The sequence below is a fragment of the Acartia tonsa genome, chromosome 1, assembly GCF_053477335.1.
Source record: "Acartia tonsa isolate MP-2025a chromosome 1, ASM5347733v1, whole genome shotgun sequence".
Classification (NCBI taxonomy): domain Eukaryota; kingdom Metazoa; phylum Arthropoda; class Copepoda; order Calanoida; family Acartiidae; genus Acartia; species Acartia tonsa.
The window spans coordinates 40,975,938-40,998,601 of NC_137260.1; the positions used below are offsets into that span (position 1 = coordinate 40,975,938).

Here is a 22,664-nt window from a genome sequence, read left to right on the forward strand (position 1 = left end):
TAAAACAATAATGAAGTCATCCATAAAAGCGAAGACCAATAAATCAAGTTATAGGATAGTTATTTATCACATCGTATCATAGATTAGACAGCTCTCCACGGATACTAAAATAAAAACTACAAGATTAAAAGCAGTTTTATGAACTTGGGAGGGGTCGAAGGCCCAAGCTAAAAAACTGGAATATAAAAGATTACTATTTCAATATTCGTGGAAAATTGTCTGTATACTACGTTGCTATACATAATTTTTTAAAGTATGGCTGAGAACCGTTTCTAATCCAACGGGCGGACTCAACATAAACAAAAGCTTAATGACAGTAGTAATTTCAGGACATTAAATCTAAAAAAAATACTTTAATATGGAAGACAGATTTAAATTTTGTACATAATATCCTTCAATATATTTCTTTTTAAAAGGTACTTGAATTATTCATAAAAGTCTGAAAAAACGGGATAACAAAAACATTGAGAGTATAAATTTCCATATTTTAAATTCAGTATATTTCCATTTTGAAAAGAATATTTACTATTTTCATTTGAAAACCGGATGTTGGAAAATTACGTTTCCTCCTACTACGTTTAGGCTGAGCATAATATTTCACAAAAATATAAAAATTTGTTCATATTAAAAAAAAGTCTATAAAGTTTTACTGGTGAGACATTACAACATGGTTAAAAGGTTTGCATTTGAAGATTATTAATATGAATGTGGAGTAGGTTGCGCTAAAAAAAAGTGTGAGTTTTTAGGCTTGAAAATAGTAGTAGAATGATAATATTCACTAAATATGTGTACTTCATATTGAAAAGAACTAGACAAAATTTTAAAAAAGTTGATAAACTTTAAAACTTAAAACTCCCAACCTTTACGGATTTTTTTATCGCAACTCCTCCCTTTATCTAAAATTATAGAATATAACACACTAAGTAGGTTTTTTCAAAATACTAATAAAAATATTCATTAAGAACATAAAGATGGTGTAGTGTTGAAAGGTAAAAAAATATTGGTTAATAGTTATTTATCGTATCGTATTATAGACAGCTTTCCGCGCATATTAAATTAAAAGATAATAAGATTAATTTTATGATTTTTGTATCCATTAGAATATTGTCTGTATTATGATGCTATACATGATTTTATGGCTAAGAACCGATTCTAATCCAGCGGATATCAGTCGGTTTCCAAGCCATACAAGAAATACCTTTACAAAGTCAAAAGAGGTACTAAAACAAATACAATATCATAAGAGGTAACAAGACTAAAATATAACTTCTTTACAGAGACCAGGGATAAAGATGCAGCCATTTTTTTTATGCAAATATTAAAAAAAACCGTTTTATCTACATTATTATTTGTAATTGGTAACAATTACATTATGCTAGTTTTGCAAATAAGAAACAAATAATTCTGTGTTAATAATTCAATTGAGCGGAAAGAAAGAATGAAATAATTTCCTGCAAATGTCTCATCCCTTGTCCCTGTATTTACTTAGAATTATACTAATTTTACTAATGGGTTATCACCAAAGATTCTTCGTCACCTAAGAACAGCCAATCTTTTTATGATTTGATAATAACTTCAACATTCTTATTTTAGTTACAAAGGTTATCAATACACAAGTATGATTTGAGACTTTTTTGTCGCCTCTAACACATGTCCAATATTATTTTAAGAATTTATGGGACCTCGTGCTTGCGAATCTTTACTTGACCAAACCTAACCTAAATTTATAATCACAAATACGATTTTAAAAAGATGAAAAAACAATTGGAATAATATTGCCTTTTATTGTATACTAGAGGTGGCGTTCTAAAATTATACCGCTGAAGGCTAGATTGAATATTAATCTTTTTCTTCAATTGTCCTATCCCTTAATATTCGTTTTTCATCATTTTTTAAAGATTAAATGTCCCTCTCTCTCACTTCCCTTTCCTTCCGTCTTTTTTTAAATTTCATTATTTTTATTTAAAACCGTATTTTTAATTTGTCTCTCTTTCTTCAAAATATTTTGGGATCCTAGTATTTTTTTGTTTCAAATTATCGTCCTGAAAGGGTTAAAATGTTTATTTAAATGTTAAATTTTAGTTTTATATCTGGACGCGTCGCTAGTATCAAATTATTTTAAAACTAAGTTTTCTTTGATTTACTATTTTAGAAATTTAAATTTTCTATTTTATGAAAAGAAATTTAATACTTGAATATAATTCAAATAGCAACATAAAATGAAAGAAATGAATTTATTCTTCATAGATTAAAATAATGGGTCTTATCGTTTTGGTCAATGAGAGTTTATTATGGATTATTGGACCACTATGAGTATTTAACACTTTACCATTGGAAGACTCGAGCTCATATATAGACGTTTATTTCCTATATAGATCTGTCATGGATCTTGATGCAATAAAGCAAGCCGTTTTATAAAAAATCTGTCGAAAATAATTCATAAGGTAAAAACAGAAAAAGTAGTCGCTCATATAGGTATAGAATGAATTAAATGGGCTATTTTGGAACGAATTTAAGTTCGATTTTAGCCACCTAATTATATGTCTACTAATATCAATACTTTTTAATGTATTTGTTTAGCTTATTAAAAAGGGAGTCATCACTAAAAAGAAAAAAGCAAATCATGACGTTTTGAGAACAAGGATAATAATATTCCAAAAGTAATATGGTAGTCTTTTAACTGGAGATAGATTATTATAGGAAGGGTAAAGATAAATTAATGTACTCCACTTTTTTTCTCTAATAAATAAAAGCAATCAATGACAAAATATTAGAGTAAAGCAGCCAAGTAGCATAAAACAAGTTGCTAGCAGACGTAAAAGGTCCTTGGAAAAGGGACGCAGGTAGTTATCTGTATACATCTATACTATAGATCTGTTGACGAAATTTACACTTAAGACAGATTAATCTTTTATTCTTTGTACTAATTTTGTATTTTTCCTCTATATTTTTTTTTAGACAAGGAGACTTATAAATCAGTAAAATCCATCTCCAAGCAATTGCCTATAAGTAAAAAGTAGTAATTATAGAGTGGTGCGCTCTACCCAGTTGTGAATATCCCACGCACAACGGTCGTGCGCACTATTTGACAATTAACCAATTTTGCAATGCGAATGTCATATCAGAGATTTGAGAAAAAGTTAATTTGTTAAGAATTCGGTTTGAAAAACAATTTTAAATTTTAGCCATATAATAAAACTTATTATTATTCGGACAATAAATAGAACTTTTCCTAGAGACCTCTAGATGCATAGCCGCTAGTTCTATAATATAAAGTAGTAAGGTTTTTTTTGTCGCAAAATAAAACTACAAAACCGAAGAGTTCCTCATTTTAGTCGATATTAACTAGGTCCCAAGTAAGTTTTAGACTGTTTTATTTTCAGAGTTAAGTCTAGTATAGTTTTAGGCTATTTTTTTTTATTTTTCTATCCTTTTCAATATCTTTAAAAAAAGAGCCCCTAGATGCTAATTTACTTATCCTATTATCCCTGGAGTAAAGAACACACATAAGGTTTGCAGATTTTCTTGTTGATTAAACAACACATGCTAACATTAAAAAATCGCCAAAATGCATACAACAAGATTTTGCATTGAAAAAAAGGATAAATGGTAACTTATTCTCAAAAGTTTTAAATTCTCAGTAAAATATTCGACAAAAGATTACAAATTCCCACTCTACACCTTCTGTAAAATTCGCCGTGTGGTAGTGCTATAATCTTTTAATTAACCTAACATCCCATTCCTTTCCCAAGGTTTTATTTCAACTTTCTTTTTGGCTTACAGTAACTACTCTATAATTAGGCAAATTTATTTTTCATTTAGCCCTATTCATTTGGATTTCATTGTTCTTGATAAAAGACTTGATTCTTGATTTTATACCATGTCATTTGAAGCATATAACAAGGGTAGGAGAATCGATTCACCCCCTATACCACATCCTCCTGGATGAACGAACTAACTAATAAATGAGGCTCAAGCAAGAAATTGACGTCTATAAAAAAACTTAACTATCATCGAAGGTTCTATCCCTGTATCCCTAAATTCACAACAACATGTTGACTGATTGCATGATTGGGTAGGTGAAATAATAAAGATTGGCGGTTTCCTGGTATTTGATTTCTATCGGAGATGGCCATACAAAATTTCAAGTCGTACACTTGACCTCCGTCCACGGTGAACAGGTCCTCCAACTGAAAATAATAGTTATCGTATGATAAGCAGCTTTCCACGGATATTAAAATGAAAAAAGGTTTCATTAGTCCCAAGGAGAAAAAGGGCCGAGCTAACAAAACTGGTAATATTTTTGTGATTTAAATTTTAATAATCGTGCAAATTGTCTGTAATTCTAAGCTGTACATAATTTTTCAGTAAGGTTGAGAACCGGTTCTAATCAAGCGATTTATCAGTTTCGAAGCTATACTGGAAACAGTGTTACTGTTACAATAATATGCGATTATTTGATTAATTGGTTCTTTAGCTATCAGTGTTCCAACGGTTCAACCAACAATTTTTATTCAACAGAAGGGGTAATTGTGTTTATCATCATTGGGAGTGTAGTTTCCTTTAGTTTCCATTGTCATATCACTTACAATGTAGTTATGCTTTGAAAATTAGATTTGATAATAACCAGGAATCTTCAGTTGTAAGACAATGGAAAATTAATTGATAAGGTACCCAAAAATAATAAACAAACTTACTCTTTTGTAGATTAACATTATTGGTTGAACAGTTTGGCACTTACAGTTAAGCACCAACCAATAAATTCAATTAAACTACCCATAGTTTATGAACCAACGAGTATGATAACGTGGTTAGAAAAGTTTGGGTAGGAGTAAGATTTACATGCAATTGTCTCCTCCCTTCCTGAAAATAATGCTACTCAAGAATCTGACTTTTCTAGGATAAACATATTAACTAATGAAAATAAATTATTTGCCCTGCTATCATTGTAAGCCATCATTTTATAATATTAAGGGATGGGGAATGGGGATTTGGTTTCGGGAAAGGCTAAGATTATTTTAGGCCGTATGCAGAAAGGGAGGGGACATTAGAGTGAAAATTACATTGTATTCTAGTATAGTCTCCAAACCGATTAATATCCGCTGGACTAGAACCGATTCTCAACCATAAGGAAATATCATATTTAACATAGTATTACAGACAATTTTCCAAGAATGTTAATATAAAAATCATAAATTAATACTAGTTCTGATAGCCGGAGCCTTCGGCCTCTTCGAGCTAACAAAACTGGCGTTAATCTTATATTTTTTTTGAAATCCAGCGAAAGCTGTCTACAATACGATGCGATAAATATCTATTCCAATTCTATTCCCAAGCCCTAATACTAAAAGTCAATATTTCATAATTAATGATTTCACAAGGAGGGTCGAGTTCTAAGCAACACAAAAATAGACAAATTCCCTCAAAATACCAATACGAGAACAGAAAACCTTCATCCCCTATTTTGAAATTATTATTTGAAATAAGGGTGGGTGGTAAGTTTTTCTTGTATTTGTAGTTTACTTTAGGATGGGTTAGGTAATATTGGGTACAAGGTGTTAGAACCCACTTTCTATACTTCATTGATCACTGAGCACTTTTAGTGTAGGTACCAAAAAAGACAACTTCAAAGACAAGTAAGCCTATTGCCATTTCCGTTATCTCTTTTCAAACTATGATATCACTACTTTGGGCAAGGAAGGGAGTTTTCTTATTCGGTGGCTTAACAATTTTGAGGCCTTAGTTGAATTTTCATTGATTGGTTTATTTAGTTGAGTGTCCAAACGATTTAAACACTAATTTTACTCTACAAAAGGGGTAATTTTGTGTGCTATCATTGGGATGTTCATCAAATTGTCGGCTACTGTCTTATCCTTTTAGAACCCTAACGTCGAACCCTTTAATTTACGGGCAGACAAAACTTGTATCGAAGCTACTCTACAAATGAATATTTTAACCTGTAGGACATCCGCTGTGTTCATGTTGACAAGAAGTGTTTCCTCCATAGCAAAACATGTTTTTGTCAGTCCACTGATTTCAATATCACAAAATAAATTAAATATTCAGAATTAAGAAATTAGGAGTTCTGAAATTATATTGAAAACATATTATTTTTTGTTTTACTGAACATCCATATTTTTTTTTATAAAGATCCTACAAAGTATTCTTAGAGGAATAAAAGGGCGATACCGCAAGTAAAATAGATAAGACGTGCCTAAAACAGCGTCTAAGAATTTTTTCAATCTATAAAGAAGCTTCCATTTCATAAACCACAATTTCTTACTTATTTACCTAATATCTTTAATTCTACAACTTTGTGTATTAAAACATATATGTAGATTAGAAATATATGAATTATGTAAAACATTTTAATTCTCTTTGTTTCGTTTCCTGAATTCTGTGAGGGGCCATAATTAAATTAACTTTCTCATCCTACTTACATTAAGAGTTCATTTTCATACATTTCAAACCCAGTAAGATCCAAGAACATATTAAAGTTTAGCAAAAGGGCTTTTTCTTATTTGCTTACACTAAGAGTTCATATTTCATAAATTTCTAACTTAGTAAGATCCATGAATATATTACTGTATAGTAGTATAGTTATTTTTCATTGTACTTACATAAAGAGTTTATTTTAATACACATCTAACTCTGAGATCCAAGAACATGTTAAGGTTTACTAATGTACTCAGTGTTCATTTTAATACACATCTAACTGTAAAAGATCCAAGAACATATGTATTATTAACCATTACAGCTTTTGTATATTTCATATTTTAGTTCATTTTCAATCATGAACACAATCACCACAGAAATTTGATCAGCTTGTCAACTAAATTAAACATTCCAATCTTTTGAACCTTCAAGGAGAAACATGATATCCCTCAGTTACTGTTTAAGACAGCTTAATTTGTTGTAAAGTCTCCTATAAACAAATAGCAATTTAAAGTATAAATTGTTTTTTTATTCGTCGTTCATTCCACAATGGTTGACTTGATATTTCGGTATGATAGATGTGTTTTTCTAATGCTGCTAACATTTTGTTTTTATTTTTGTAAATATCTGAAGACAAAACATAAGAAAATAATCTAATTTGGAGCTGTTTAATGGACAAAAATAAGGTTTTACTTGCAGTATATTTGTGTACCTAACTGGGAATAAAATAAATAAAATGTTTACTCTTCTACACAATGTTTGTTCTTTATTTTATTCAAAATATTTGTTTATTTAGGTTTTTAAATTTAGACGAGTATATTAAAAATTTTGCACACCATTAACAAGAAATATTTTGTGAATAATTTACAGAGAAGAGAGGGACATTAGGCTGTTTATTACACTAGTATCCAATGTTTTATAATACAGTTTTCTTATTCGTTGGCTCAATAACTTAGGGGACTTTTATTGAGTTTTAATTGTTTGATTCTTTAAGTTGGGTGTCCAAATGTTTCAACAACTAATTGTAATCTACAGATTGGGTAATTTTGTGTATCATCATTGGGAATGTATATCAATTTAGCTGCCATTATCTTATCCCTTTATTTCCCCAATAATTAGCACAGCTTTTAGAAACTACATGGTAGAAAATTAAATTGATTTCGAATCAATACCTTAAACAAATAAAGACTATCACCAATGAACAGGATAAAATTCTGGTGTTATTTTTATTTCTTTAAGGATTTTTCAAAGCGGGAAGGAATATTTGATTTTAAATAACACTGGTACCAAAAGGCATTCAACGCGTTTCTTATTCGTTTGCTCAAAAACTGTTGGTATTATTCATTGAGCATTGGTTGGTTAATTCCATATTAGTATTGCCAAAACATGTAAACTAATGATTTTCATCTACCGAAAGGGTGATTTTTAATATCATCATTGGAGTTCTTATAAATATATCTTATTTTGTAATTTCCTTGGTAATCCACAGTCCACACTTTTGTTCTCTGTTCCATTATACTTGATCCTATAATAGAAATATGAATTTATTATTAATTGGAATATTCACCAGATTGTCTAATGATTATACTCTTACAAAAAAAAACTTGTAGCTAGCTAAAATAACAATCCCCAATAACACCGTTTACGCCATCCCCATCCCTCCCTCCTAATGAATGAACGAACTGAATATTAAATAATGTCCATGTTAGCAACCTATATTGACGACAATTTGTCCCCTGTCATAATATCAACGTACATCCATTATTAGAAACTTGTTCTCTGTCCCATTATACTTAATTCTACAAAAAAATAAATGGTGAAAATTCGAAAGAAAACAGTTTAATATTCATCACCAAGGTCTTAATTATAGCTCTATGATTACCTAGCGGCTGGGCCCTAGCATATAATATGTCCATTCATGATTTTTTTTGTGTTTTGCTACTTGTTATCCTTGTTATAATGTATATAAATATTGATAACATTATTTTTTATTCAGGTGTTTTCAATTTGGTTATTTTATACTATAAAACAAATATATTTTTTTCTTAAAAAAATATTTATTATTTTGGTACATAAACTTTTACTTTTTCTATTTTTATCCAAACATAAATTAATAATTAATTGATAAATGGAATGAATATGATGTAATGATAATTCTCAATACTTTGAGTAGAGCATCTACTTTATAGTTGTCCATTGGGTCTGTGCTTTAAGAGTAATCCATGTGTGTGTGTGTGTGTGTGTTCTTAGTTATAGAGTATAATGCAGGGAAGGAGGGTAAATTATATTTTATAACCACGTTATCGTCTTCGTTAGCTTATTCACTGAATTTTGATTAGTTGATACTAAACTATAAAGTAGTGTCTCCATTTTACAAGCAATAATTTTTTTTACAGTGGGACTATCAATTTATAGTCTATTGTCTAATCCCTTACAATTTTTGTTCAAGTAAAATAATTATGTATTTAAATTCAGAGAATAATAAAGAGAACTCATTATACTAATTACCAAGGGAAGGAAAGACAATTGGATTTTACAACAAATCTACGACTCTATCTTTCCCCAAATAGTAATGAAATACCAAAAGCAGTATTTCCAGGGATCGAAAGTTATAAGACAATTGCCGATAAATTGATGTACGAACATGACCCCCAATGATGATACACAAATTTAAACCTTCAGTGGATTACAATTGGTGGTTGCTGAAACGTCTGCACACTGAACTTAATAAAACAACCAATCATAAACAACATAAAGTCCCCTCCCTCTCTGCAATAATTGGCCTAAGACAATGAAAAGAAATTATTATTTTCTTATCCCTGTAATTTATCACCTTATAACTCCGCCGTTTCTGAGAACTTGTGTATTTTTGGATATCTGGAACATTTTTCTATTGATGTATGTATGACCATGAACTTTAGCCGAGAACTCTATTCGGTAGATGGCTGACAGAGGTGCTATCAATCTTTTCTCGTTTTCACCTAAAAAATTGAGCTAATAAAAAAAAATCCAAAATATTTTTTGCATTGATAAATTCAGCGCAACTACTCTATAATAATGCTATGTATGTCCATTTGATAGTACACAAGATTGAAACTATTTTGCTTCAACATTCATTAGCTAAGCTTCATCCTTTCTTATAATTACTCTTTTTTTTAATAGAGAAAGAGAGGAAGGGGGGCAAATGGTCATCACACCATCCTTTGTGCCTTAATGTTTTAGGTCTGGTTAGAAAAAAAAGTATCAAATCTACCCTGTATTACAGTTTAATGTATCTTTAATTGTAAAAAAATTAATTTGTATTTATTGGTTATTGAAGCTGCGCTTCCTATATATAAATATGTCCTTGACATTAAAAAATATATAAAGTGAATATTTTTTATCAAATAAAAAGTATTGGCTATTTTCAACCCAATTAAGAAAATATGATAATCCTATTATATAAAGTAGTAAGCGTTTTTTGTCTGTCCCAAAGGATCTCGCTAACCGCTGAACCGAAATTGTTCTCCTTTACAGTGAAGCTTCTTATAGGTCCTGGGAAGGTTTTAAACTATTTTTGAAGAGGGTTTCTTCACCCCCCCTTCCCCCCAAAGAATATTTTTAACTCTTTTGAAACTCAAATTTAAAATGGGATGAGGTCGACTTTTCACCCTCCTACCAGTGCCCCTAGAGGCTTCTAGGGGGCGTAGCCGCTAGTAATGAATAATTTAAAACAGATGTAATTGGGTTAAATTAGTAAATACTTTTATTTTACAAAAAAATACTGTAATTTATTAACCTGAACATAAAGTAATATTAGATTCTCTGATGAAAGCTTCAAACACAGCATTGTTGGTTTTACTTGACTTGGCAATATTTTCTTCCAATGTTTTTATTTTGGCTTCTAGTTCTTCTTGAGTTTTACTAAATTAAAAAACATCATAGAGAGAAGTCTAGGTACTAACCATCCTTATTCTTTCTAATAAAGAAACAGGATGTTTGACTGTCCAGTAAGAACTCTCCGTGAAGGTATGTCCCAGAGGAAAAAGTTGGGGTCAAAGAGGCTTGTGGCGAAACAATAGTTAGAGAGAAAGTAGTAATTTTGCCTTATTTTTCAAAAATCTGCGACAGTTTAAATTCTTAGGGTCGATTTTATTGTGATATCCTTTAAAAGCAAAGTTACTAAACAAGGTCAAAAAGCTTTTATGTTTTTTTAGCAATTGTAATTAAATGGTTGAATTAAAGAATTAAGACATAATCTCCACCCCCCCCATCAAGATATAGCTTTTGTTCACAATATTTAGAAAAATAATACAACATAATTTGTATTTACCGCTAGTGTCCTTTCCCCCGGAATTATATGAGATGAAATGTTACCTAAGTTTATTGATTTGAGATTGTTGAGAGCTAGCTGAAAGAAGAAGTTTCTTCAATCCACTTGAATCTAAATAGATAAATAAATTGATATATAGATAAATATATCTATTATACAAATAATAGAAGAAATAGACAGATAAAAAGTGATAGAAAGATAGATAGTAAAAAATATTATGGAGTGAGGGGACATTATGCTGTTTATTACACTAGTCCTCAAAGTTTTGAAATAACGTTTTCTTATTTCGATAGATAGCAGCAATTTAGAGTATTGTATGTGCTATCTCCTAATTTTCAGGTTTTTAAAACAATTTTTAGATATCTTAAACTTTATAAAGAAATTCTTTGTCTATAGTTCTTTTCAATAAGGAAGGAACCTATGTAGTAAACATTATAATTCTACTCCTGTTTTAAGTCTTAAAACACACACCTTTACAGAATTCTGCGAAAGCTACTTTCAATATATCCACGTATATTCTATTCCTATTACTAGCGGCTTCGCCCCTAGCCTCAGGGGCTTTGCCCCAAGAGGTATAATTACATCTTTTATTACCTGGAGATCCCCCACTCCACCACTATTTTACATAATTAAAAAATGGCGGGGGGATTATTTGTTTTTGGGAGGTTTGGGGGTGTCCCCCCTCCCCCAAGAAAATAGCCTAAAACCACCACAGGACCAGTAGGTATATTCCCTGAAGAGTAGAATCCTATCGGTTCAGTGGTTACCGAGATCTTAAGGGACAGACGGACAGACATAATTATACTTTGTATTATAGATATCCACCCAATACTGTAGTAAATAAGAAAATTAAATCACATTCTTTCGATTAACTCATTCTTTTATTTTCTTTCAAAGGAAGTGTACAATTTCTATTTCGTGAAAAATCTTAGGATTTGATAAAAAAAAAACGGTGTTAAGTAACATAATTTCCAGTATGGTATCTTATAAAGGGGGAGGTAGGTTGTGCTAAAATTCCGTAAAGTTGTGAGTTTTAAAAATTAAAAATAGAAGAAGAACTCTAAATTTTTTATGGCAGTAATTGCTCAAATTTAGTACATATCATCGTTATCTATAATACAAAGTAGAACGATGTCTGTCTGTCCGTCTGTCCGTCTGACCGTCTGTCCGTCCGTCTGTCTGTCTGTCCCTTAAGATCTCGGTAACCACTGAACCGATCGGATTCTACTCTTCAGGGTATCTACCTATTGGTCCTGTGGTGGTTTTAAGCTATTTTCTCGGGGGGTGGGACACCCCCAACCCCCCCAAAAACCAAAAAATCCCCCCCCATTTTTTTTTTTTTTTTTTTTTTTTTTTTGAAGGAGTTTCCATGGTCCTTTATGGTCTCTCGCAATGATTTTTTTTTATCACCTCTTGGGCAAAGCCCCTAGAGGCTAGGGGCGAAGCCGCTAGTACCCTATTAAAGCAACTGCTATGCTAAATTTTAGAGTTCTACTTCTATTCTAAATTCTTAAAACTCACAACTTTACGGAATTTTAGCACAACCTTCCTCCCCCCATGTTTATGCTATTCTTAAAATTGTAAGTAAATTATTTTGTATTCAAAAGCTTGGTTAAATTCGTTTGAAAATAAAAGTATTTTTTATTCCTTAAACTTAACATCATGCATTTGATTTTTAAAAAATAAAAAACAGAAAACCTTGAAATAACATGCTTTAAATTGTATATTTATAAATATTCAAATCCTGGTCTTAAAAGTTATAGAATCTCCATATTTTTATCCATGAATTTGAATGGACAAAATTGAAATGTTATTGTAAAAAGGAATTGTATTTTTACACAATTTGCTTGCGTGTTCCATAGACAGGAATGGCTATTCTGGAAAAAAAACAACAGTGAATTAAAAATCCGTAAAGCTTGTGAGTTTAAAGTTAAAAACAGCAGTAAACGATACAAATTTATGTTATATTTAATAAAAAAATTTGTCTATCGTTCTTTTCAATAAGAAATACACATATTTAGTGAATATTATCGTTCTACTTCTATTTTTAAGCCTTAAAACTCACACCTTTACAGATTTTTAGCGCAACCTACTCCTCCCCTGCTTTTTCTTCCATTTTATGTATGATGATGGGTTGAAAGTGCAAAAGACCTCTATATTCCCACTTAACTTTTCCACCAATTAATTTAATCTAGAGAAGAATCTATTTGTTTATCGTATTTGTAACTAATAGATAAAGAAAAGTTAAAAATTTAATACATGCCCAGTTTAATTTCCTTCAGTTTGATTTAATCAATTTGATGAAAGTTTAATTTATCTTACATTAATAGATCCATGTAACCCAAACATTTTCGTCAATTTATGATGCTAACTTTGACATAATATTTTGATCATTTCGTTCATCCTTTATTAGGGGAGGGGATGGGGTAAAGAGGGTGGATTGGGGAATCGTTATTTTAGCAAGCTAAAACTTTCACTTTAATAGAGTTTATGATAATTTGGTGTAAGATCCAAGTGAAAATACATCCACTGGCCCTGGAAAATATCTATGAAATGTAGAGAAATTGTTGAAAGGATTTTTGGCCTGACTTGGTTTCAATTCTTCAAATCCATTTATGTATGCAATAAATATAAAGGACCTAGATCCCTATTCAGTAAGTTGCACCATTAGGAACACAGTGTAGGAACAATTCGGCAATGTTATAGTGTACACATTTTGGTACAAAGGGGCAGTTTTTATTTTATCTATCTATGATAAGTCAGCTAAAAATCGTTTTTGTAGGTTATGGCTAGCTATCAGAAAATTATATCATCCAAAAATGTTGTCACTAGTTTTATTGGAATAAATCCAAGTGGCTAAATATAAACTAAAACCTTTTTTTGCTAGAAATTCCTTTTAAGTTGGGCTAATTTTGTCTGACAGTCCATCTGATGTAATCTATCTATTAAGAACGTGGCCAATGTCATCACTCAATAATAATATTCATTTAATTTCATTCTTATACCTGCTTGAGATATCAAACTATATGGCTCTTATAGCTTTTAATGGCGGTTCATTTATTTTATTGTAATGGGGAAAGGTGGAGTGTTTATACCCTTCCCCTAGCTTTTGTGATGCATTAAATTAGTTTTTAAAAAGGTGTCAATTTTAAGCTGCCTAAATTCTGGAAAGCTGAACATTCTTTAGGACCTTTTTCTATATAAAAATTTGATTTTAATAATATATTCTGTATTTTAGAAAACATAGATTTAACTTACCATTTGAGGTATCTTGTACTACTGGTAAATATTTGAATGTATCATGAGTATGGTCTGTTAAAGATTCAGAGGTAGCTTGGGCACTAGATGCTGATAAACTTTCTTGTATTAACCTAAAATGATTTAGAATTACTTTCAATTTCTTCAAAAAAGCATAATAAAGTATCTAGTAAGTTTTCTTTTGTCAATATATTAAAATTTTGAAAAAGTACTGATCCGTTTGAGTTCTCAATTTAATGGAAGTTTGAAAATTATGCCTTTTCCCACCCCTAGAAACTAGGGGCGCAGCAACATAAGAAAAAGAAAAGAAAGAAAAAGGGCATAATAAACACTTCTTTACAACTCAACTGATTATTGTAAAAATACAAAGATACAATATTAATAATCATTGACCAATATAACTACGGACAAACGAGCAATGTACATGTCTTAATTATAGACATAGCTGCGCTACTAATATCATAAACAAACCTGGAATTATTTTGTATCAACTGATTATTGTTGGAATGCAAGGATACAATAAAAATAATGCGGACTTTCGAACATTGAACATATATTAATTATAGAGTAGTTATGCTACTCATATAATAAACCAACCTGGAATTATTTTGTATCAACTGATTATTGTAGGGATGCAAGGATACAATAAAAATAATGTGGACATACGAACATTGAACATGTTTTAAGTATAGAGTATCTGCGCTACTTAAGTCAAAATCAAACCTGGAATTATTTTGTATCAACTGATTATTGTAGGAATGCAAGCATACAATAAAAATAATGTGGACATGCGAGCATTGAACATATATTAATTATAGAGTAATTATGCTTCTAATATGATAAACCAACCTGGAATCATTTTGTATCAACTGATTATTGTATGAATGCAAGGATACAATAAAAATAATGCAGACATACGAACAATGAACATGCCTTAGTTATAGAGTAGTTATGTATTTGATAAACAAACCTTGAATTATTTTGTATCAACTGATTATTGTAAGCATGTAAGGATACTATGAAAATAATGCACATGTCTTAAGTATAGAGTATCTGCGCTACTTAAATCAAAATCAAACCTGGAATTATTTTGTATCAACTGATTATTGTAAGCATGTAAGGATACTATGAAGATAATGTAAGAAGCACCAACAAAAAAGCTCGCTATCCACTTCCAATTGCTTGCTAAAATCAGTCGAAACTTGGACAATGTTGTCTGAAATAAAAAAGTACATTTTTATGTTTTTATGTTCTTTTCATATCTATGACCTACAATGATTATCATAAATAGCAAAATACTTCAAGATGGAAAATTAGATATTGAATTTTACTGTTTTAGGATCTTTTTATGTTAAGATAACATTACATTTTTATAAATATACCCTTAGTAGAAGAATAAGCAGCCGTTTGTGTCAAGGAATAATGCACCTCTTATTTCCTTATTCATTAGGGGCTTTACCAATAAGTGCCTTTTCTGCACCTTTATTTTTGAATTAAAGTTAGTTTTTTTCCCCTATGCTTGACCCCTTGCGGGGCTACCCAGTAACCAATCTAACATGCTCTAAAAAAAAGGGGGAGGGGGAAGTTTCTGTGCTCAAAAGGCACTTAGAGGAATACCATCAATTTCTGTTACTCCAAGAAAGAAAGGTTAAAACAAACCCCCCTCGTCTGATTAAGTCTGTTGAATAAGGGGGGGGGGGGAGTTCTGACACATTTGCGTAAACCTAATAGGATTTATCTTTGGACTTAGAGGATAGGTTATTAGGGATAAAATTATTTTTATATGATGAATTTCCCCCAGATTTAAGATTTTTTGGATAGGCCTCCAGGTGGTATCTGTACAGGTAAAAATTAAAAATAAGATTTTTTTTTAAGAGTTAGAGGTTAACTTATAAAACAAAATATGCTTCTTTTTGATTGTTTTTCACATATTTGAAGAAAAAACATACATATTTTGTCTCATCAGCTGACATCTAACTCTTTAAATTTTTTTTTTCATTTTTACCTGTAGAGAGACCACCTGGAGGCCTATCCAAAAAATCCTAAATCTGGGGGAAATTTATCATATAAGAATGATTTTATCCCTAATAACCTATCCTCTCAGTCCAAGGATAAAGCATATACACCAGGTTTACGCAAATGTGTCAGAACTCCCCCCCCCCTTGTTATTTATTGCATCATATTATTGACAGCTTTCCACGGACAGTAAAATGAATAACTGGTATTGATGTTAAGATTTTTATTTTAATATTCATGGAAAATTGTCTGTAATAAATGATTATTCAGTATGGCTGATAACCTGTTCTATTCCTGCGGATATCAATCGGTTTCAAAGCTATACTGGAATATTATTATTAACCTGTTGTGAGGGTGTAGGTGATTGTGTGTAAATTTGTTGCCGGGAGGAACTCACTCCATTCTCTGTATCATCTCGGGGTGGTAACCTGTCCCTAAATTAGTAGTATTTTTATTAAGGGGTTTAAGGCGAGTTCTCTGCGAGTATAAATATTTTTCCTCCTATTTTCGAAAAAAATATGATTGTTAATTTTGTCTAATCCGTGTGGGGAGCCTAAACCCTGTAGGGCCAATACCTGTGGTGCCCTAATCTAACCTAAAGTTATAACAAATCACACACAAACTTCATTTCCCCTTTTACACAAACACTTGTAAGAATGCTACGCCATTAAAAAATGTTCATAACATAAAGAGTAGGTACTTGAAACCAAAGGGTAAAGAGAAAAATGTGATTGGTAAGATATCTGATTCAGCTGCTTGCAAAATATCTTTCAAATGATTTCTGAGGTCATATGAGTAAAAAGTGTTACAATAGAATTGGTGTGCATGTTTTACTGTAATTCTGTTTTAAAGATAACCTTTAAGTAGTGAAGCTAAAAAGTAATGGAAAGGACTAACGGACCAAGTTATTTATAGAGCATATGTTGAATTGTCATAACAAAGAAAAGAATTTATTTTTAAAATCATGAAACCTTAAAAGTAAGATTTAGGTCTTTTTTGCATGACCGACAGACAGACGGACAAAACAATATATAGAATAGGTGCGCATATATATAAGGAATCTTTATCTAAAGATTTTAGATGTTTATCTTCAAAAGCAGCCGAGAAAAATACATTTCCTCCATAGCGTTAGGGAATGACGGACTGGTGGACAAAGTAAATTATAGAGTAGCTTTGCTATGTTGATTAAGTAGTATTTTTTTGTAAAAAAAATATTGTGAAGTTCTTTAGATCAAAAATATTTGTTGTATATTTTCCATCTATAAAAAGATATAACCTAGGTATTTTTTTCAATATTTGTAAAGAATAGTATTTAAAACTAGTCGTTGACTCGCATCGAGCAATTTTAAAAATTATTTATGAAAACATTTAAGGAACTTTTATAAAATCTTGATTGGTAAGTACAGTGTGGCCACAACCAAAAAAATACTGATACTGAAGAAAAAAAAGGAAATACTGAAAATACTGAATCCTAAAATAAGAAAAAATACTGAAATACTAAACAAAAAAATACAAATACTGAATAAGTATTTTTTTATATGATTCCTCATTTCAAAATTTCATATATCATAGCTTTATAATTAGGAGGATATTTTAAAGATCTTTTAATTTTGCCTCTTAGATTTTCTTGCAGTAAAAAATATTTGAATAAAAAATGGCGGCGGTACCGCCGCTCCCGCCGTCCACCGCAATTTTCCGCCGCCGCCAAAATTTTTTTTATTGCATTTCTCCCTCGAATTAGGCAATTTGGAATCGTTTGAGACCATGTTTTTTTTTCTTCAAAAATTTTTCCCCTTATAACTAACCCTGCGGGGGGACTTTATCTTATCAGGGTATATCTTAAATTCAGTGCCTCTCCAAAGCTTTTAAAGATAATGAAACAAAATCTTTTTAGGTAGGTCAGTAAAAAATGACGAGAAAATGAAAAAGTCCCCCGCAGGGTTGGTTATAAAGGGAAAAATTTTTGAAAAAAATAACATGGTCTTAAATGATTCCAAATTGCCTAATTCGGCGAGAAATGCAATGTTTTTTTTTGGCGGCGGCGGAAATGGCGGTGAACCATAAAAAAAGCAAAATTAATGTACAAAGTTATAGGGTAATTTAAAGGAAAGTAAAGTGAGGCGCTAAGCGCCGAAAAAATCTGACATCAACTACTTGAAAAAACATCTTATTTATGCAAATTTTTTCCAAAAACTGAAAAATACTGAATAAAATTTTCAAATACTGAATATTCAGTATTTACTGAAAATACTGAACCCCCAATTTCCAAATACTGAAGAATACTGAATATTTTCAGTATACTGAAAAATGTGGCCACGCTGTAAGTATATACTTGCAATGTCAAAACTTTTCAATCAGTAATTTATATCTACAGAAGAGGTTTAGAACATCCATGGGAAAATTGAAAGAAAATTATATTTCTTAAAAATTGCTGCCCTTCTTCCAGTCTTTTTCAAATATAAAATTGCTGCACTTTCCTTCTTCCAGTCTTTTTTAAATATAAAATTGCTGCCCTTCCCTTCTTGCAGTCTTTTTCCAAATATAAAATGGATGCCCTTCCCTTCTTCTAGTCTTTTTCAAATATAAAATGGATGCCCTTCCCTTCTTGCAGTCTTTTTCAAATATAAAATAGATGCCCTTCCATTTTTCAAGTCTTTTTTAAATATAAAATGGATGCCCTTCCCTTCTTGCAGTCTTTTTAAATAGGGGGGGGGGGGAGGATGTGCCACTTTTTGAAACCAAAAGTTAAACGCGCATGATCACAACCCATAAAAGAGTTACAGCTCTAAAATTCGGCACAGCAGTTGCTTTTGAAGAGAACAATATGGAACTGTGAAGAAACGGCGTTTCCCGCCGAATTTGTTTTACCTTTATTTCGCCAAATTAGACAGTTCTCAATCATCTGAGATAAACTTTTTTTCTCATAAAAATTTCCCTTATATTTTCACGTGACACTTGTAATATTTCAAACATATCAATATTAAAAAAAGTGTAAACAAGTGTCAAGTGAAAATATCAGGAAAATCTTTATGAAAAAAAAAACGTTTATCTCAGATGATGCAAGAAAAGGCAAAGAAATTTCGGCGGCAAACAGCAGTTTTCGGCGGTCCCGCCGCCGTTTCTTCACAGTTCCATATTGTTCTCCATAAAAGCAACAGCTGTGCCGAATTTTAGAGCTGTAACTCTTTTATGGGCAGTGATCATGAGCGTTTTACTTTTGGTTTCAAATAGTGGCACATCCGCCCCACCTCCCTCCTTTAAAAGGGCTGCACTTTTGTTCTACCTTTCTTTTAAAAAATAAAATGGCTGCACTTCCATTCTCCCTGTGTTTTTCCAAGTGTGCTGAGCTCTTCCTTTGACAGTTTAATCTCTTCTCATAGATTAGAAAAGAGTTAGAAAACTTTTTTTTTATGCATTTCTCCCATGATTTATACAACATCAAAATTAAGTCACAGAGAAAGGAATAAGAATTCATACTAAGATAATATTCTTAAGTAACAGGAAGTATATCTGTGTACATTTATGGGTAAAAGCAGGGATCTAACGACAATGGCCGATAAGTTGATGTACATCCTCAGTTATGATAAATAAAATTATCCTTTCTGTAGATTACAATTAGTGGTTGAAACTTGTCTTAATGAACCAACCAATCAAAATTAAATGAAAGTCTCCATATTTGGTGAGCCAACGAATAAGAGATCATTATTATAAAACACTCAACGTCCCCTCCCATTCTGGGGTTTATGGCGTTTTACAATCGGCAGAAATATTTTTGTTTAAGTTATGTATGTGGTTGTGTATTAGGCAGAAGGTTGCTGGGTTTGCAGGTAAGCCGTCAAATGTGCATCTACCGATATCAATCTTACATCCAATTACTTACATTTAAAAAGCTTATTGATTAAATAATCAAAAATTAGTAATAGTAAATACGATTTTTGATAATATTAAATTTGCCACTAAAGAAATTTGAAGGAACAACAATTTCATTTCCATTTCCTTTACCTCTAAACTCTTACAAGGGATTTGCAATTCTCAAAGTAGAATTTATTCACCCAAAGATTACAGAGATGAAACAATTTATTGGGAGAGAGGAGGGGAGAAGGTAAGCAGTTTAAAAAGATTGAAAGTAGTTTAATATGATTATAAGTAGCTTAACTCTGCTATAAACGGGAGGATAATTGCACTTGGAAAGATTTATACTCCTATTAATACACCTATTTAGAATATATTTAAATTTTTATATTGGATGGCACCAAAAAAAAATTAAACTTGAACAAGGATAATTGTGGACATAGGCTGCGAAGCCAATTAATCACAAATATGACTTTTCATTAAAGCAGTTCTAAACAATTTAAAAACCACTGTATATGTTCCGAATTTCTAGTTCTAACAATAAACATGAATGTTAAAAATACTTTTCATGATATTCTTAAGGTTTAAACAGATAAACCGTCCGAAAAAACGAACATACAGACGAATGTACCATAATTTCAAGAGTAGCTACGCTGCTAAAAATGTCAGCCGAAACTATTTAACTAACAAGGACAATTTTATCCATAAGTTTAGCAGCAATAATCAGATAAATATGTAAAACAAATCAAAAGGAATTTGAATTGTAATTGAGACGTCTAAGTTTAATTTTAATTAACAAACTTTTTATGGAGTTTAAAAAAATATGATTGCTAAAGCCTTTAACGTCTACAACTACACGACAAGAATGACCTATTAAGAAGCTTCGCAATCCAAACTTGGAATATAACATTACCTAAGTGTAAGTGTTCTAAGATTGAAGAACGTTTCCTGAATATTATTGGAACTCATTTCCGAACTTTCTTTAGCATGTAGATTAGCATCAAAATTTCTTCATAAAATGCAGGATTCTCTAACTGTCAGACTATATTTTCTAATCTAAAACAAATAGTTTGGGTTAAAGGGGACTATCCACGAACGACAGCAAGTGATTTTAAACACCTCCCAGCAGTGATTCTAAATGTTTTTTTTTTTATCTATAATACAAAGTAGAATTATGTATGTCCGTCCGTCCGTCCGTCTGTCTGTCCGTCCGTCTGTCACTTAAGATCTCGGTAACCACTGAACCGATTGGATTCTACTCTTCAGGGAATATACCTACTGGTCCTGTGGTGGTTTTAGGCTATTTTCTTGGGGGGGGGGGGGGTGAGACACCCCCAACCACCCCAAAAAACAAAAAATCCCCCCAAATTTTTTTTTGTAGGAGATATCCTTGGCCCTTTTTTTTGTAGGAGATATCATTGATCCTTTTTTTTGTAGAAGATTTCCTTGGTCCTTTTTTTTATCATCTCTTGAGGCAAAGCCCCTAGAGGCTAGGGGCGAAGCCGCTAGTAGTTAATATTATACTAGGTTTATGTTTAATATTGTAATATCGATTTAAAAAATTAAAAAAAAAACATTTAGAATCATTGCTGGAAGGTGCTTAGAATCACTTGCTCTCGTTCGTGGATAGTCCTCTTTTCTATATAATCAATAAATAATCCTAGAAAGGGTTGGCAGTAATTGTTTCCCTAAGACACATCCCCATTACATAAATAGCAATCAAGAAGCTGTCCTATTACCTATGAATTACCTCATGATGGCTAGGCTGCTGTCCATGACAGGAAGTCATAACTTTAAATGAGTTGCGCCTGTTTTAGGCCAACCATTCCCTCCTACTCATATTAATTCTTGATTTGACCTCATCGCCTCCCCGACGCCGAGCGGAAGCTATATGAAGCTGTCTTACTAACAAATATGAGTGATTCTGAACTGATTCTAAATTTAGACAACTAAATGAATAAATCAATATGTTGGTAATATACAGACAAACAGGTTTACACTAAATATATTGTAGCTGTGCTATTAAAAGAATCAACCTACTTATTCTAATTTCTAATTCTTGTAAACAAAGTATATGTGTTACATTTCAAAGCATATTTTGTTTTTCTGAAAGATAAAACACAATTAATCACAAAATAAAAGATTTAATAAAGATTTCTGCTGAATAATAGTGAAATTCTTATCAAGATGCACTAAAAATATTTAAAAAAAGACAAGACAGTACCTAAAAATTTATTTGTTAAGTTTTAATGAAATTATGTTAATGTGAATTACATTAAGAGTGTTTGACGAGAATATATAACTACCTTAGAATTAGCTTATTTTAATTATGGAATAAAGTATTAGAACAACCAAATCATCTAATTTTCTATTTCAAAATTATTTCCCGCCTAACCTGATTATACTGTAAAATTGCAGGGATCTAAAGGCATAATACAATGGCCGATAATTTGATGATACACAAAATACCCCTTCTGTAGATTCAAAATTCAATAAAAGTCACCAAGGTTGTTAAGCCCAACCAATAAGAAAACGTTATTATAAGACTTTAGGGACTAGTGTAATAAACAACCCAATGTCCCCTACCTCCCTGGAGAATTGACATGCAGAGAAATTTTGCATTGCAGAGTCAGATTTTTGCTTGCAATACACACTCACTGAATATCTACACCTAGCTACTGCATTCAATTTAGTTGAAGGACATTTGTCAGTGGGTTCTTGTGTAATACACTTAATCTTAATTTTAAATTCAATTTCATTTAGGTATTTTGTGACATGATTAAAAGATGGT

At 31.2% G+C, this 22,664-nt stretch overlaps 1 protein-coding gene across 2 annotated transcripts; it reads right to left on the reverse strand.

The window, feature by feature from the left end:
• Nucleotides 1-866: 866 nt before the first annotated feature.
• Nucleotides 867-21,981, reverse strand: LOC145319603 (uncharacterized). Of its 2 annotated transcripts, XM_080161843.1 has the most exons (13): nt 21,914-21,981; nt 20,787-20,929; nt 16,365-16,455; nt 15,085-15,221; nt 14,006-14,118; nt 10,792-10,858; nt 10,214-10,338; nt 9,269-9,416; nt 7,910-7,960; nt 5,958-6,030; nt 4,105-4,190; nt 1,486-1,536; nt 869-1,255 (listed from the first exon to the last, which is right to left on the reverse strand). In XM_080161843.1, exons 2-12 carry the CDS (start codon nt 20,840-20,842, stop codon nt 1,506-1,508), a joined length of 978 nt encoding a protein of 325 aa, XP_080017969.1. In that variant the 5' UTR covers nt 20,843-20,929; nt 21,914-21,981; the 3' UTR covers nt 869-1,255; nt 1,486-1,505. The 2 variants fall into 2 exon arrangements, with proteins under 2 accessions (XP_080017961.1, XP_080017969.1); XM_080161835.1 differs by having other exon boundaries at nt 867-1,536.
• Between the last annotated feature and the right edge of the window lie 683 nt (nt 21,982-22,664).

Coding starts and splice junctions, on each gene's coding strand:
- LOC145319603 (XM_080161835.1), bottom strand. CDS start 20,842: ATGAGTTCCAATAATATTCAGGAAACGTTCTTCAATCTTAGAACACTT. Junction 16,456..20,786: donor CTTAGAACACTTACACTTAG/GTAATGTTATAT, acceptor CTACTAATTTAG/GGACAGGTTACCACCCCGAG. Junction 14,119..15,084: donor TTGATACAAAATAATTCCAG/GTTTGATTTTGA, acceptor AAATCATTTTAG/GTTAATACAAGAAAGTTTAT.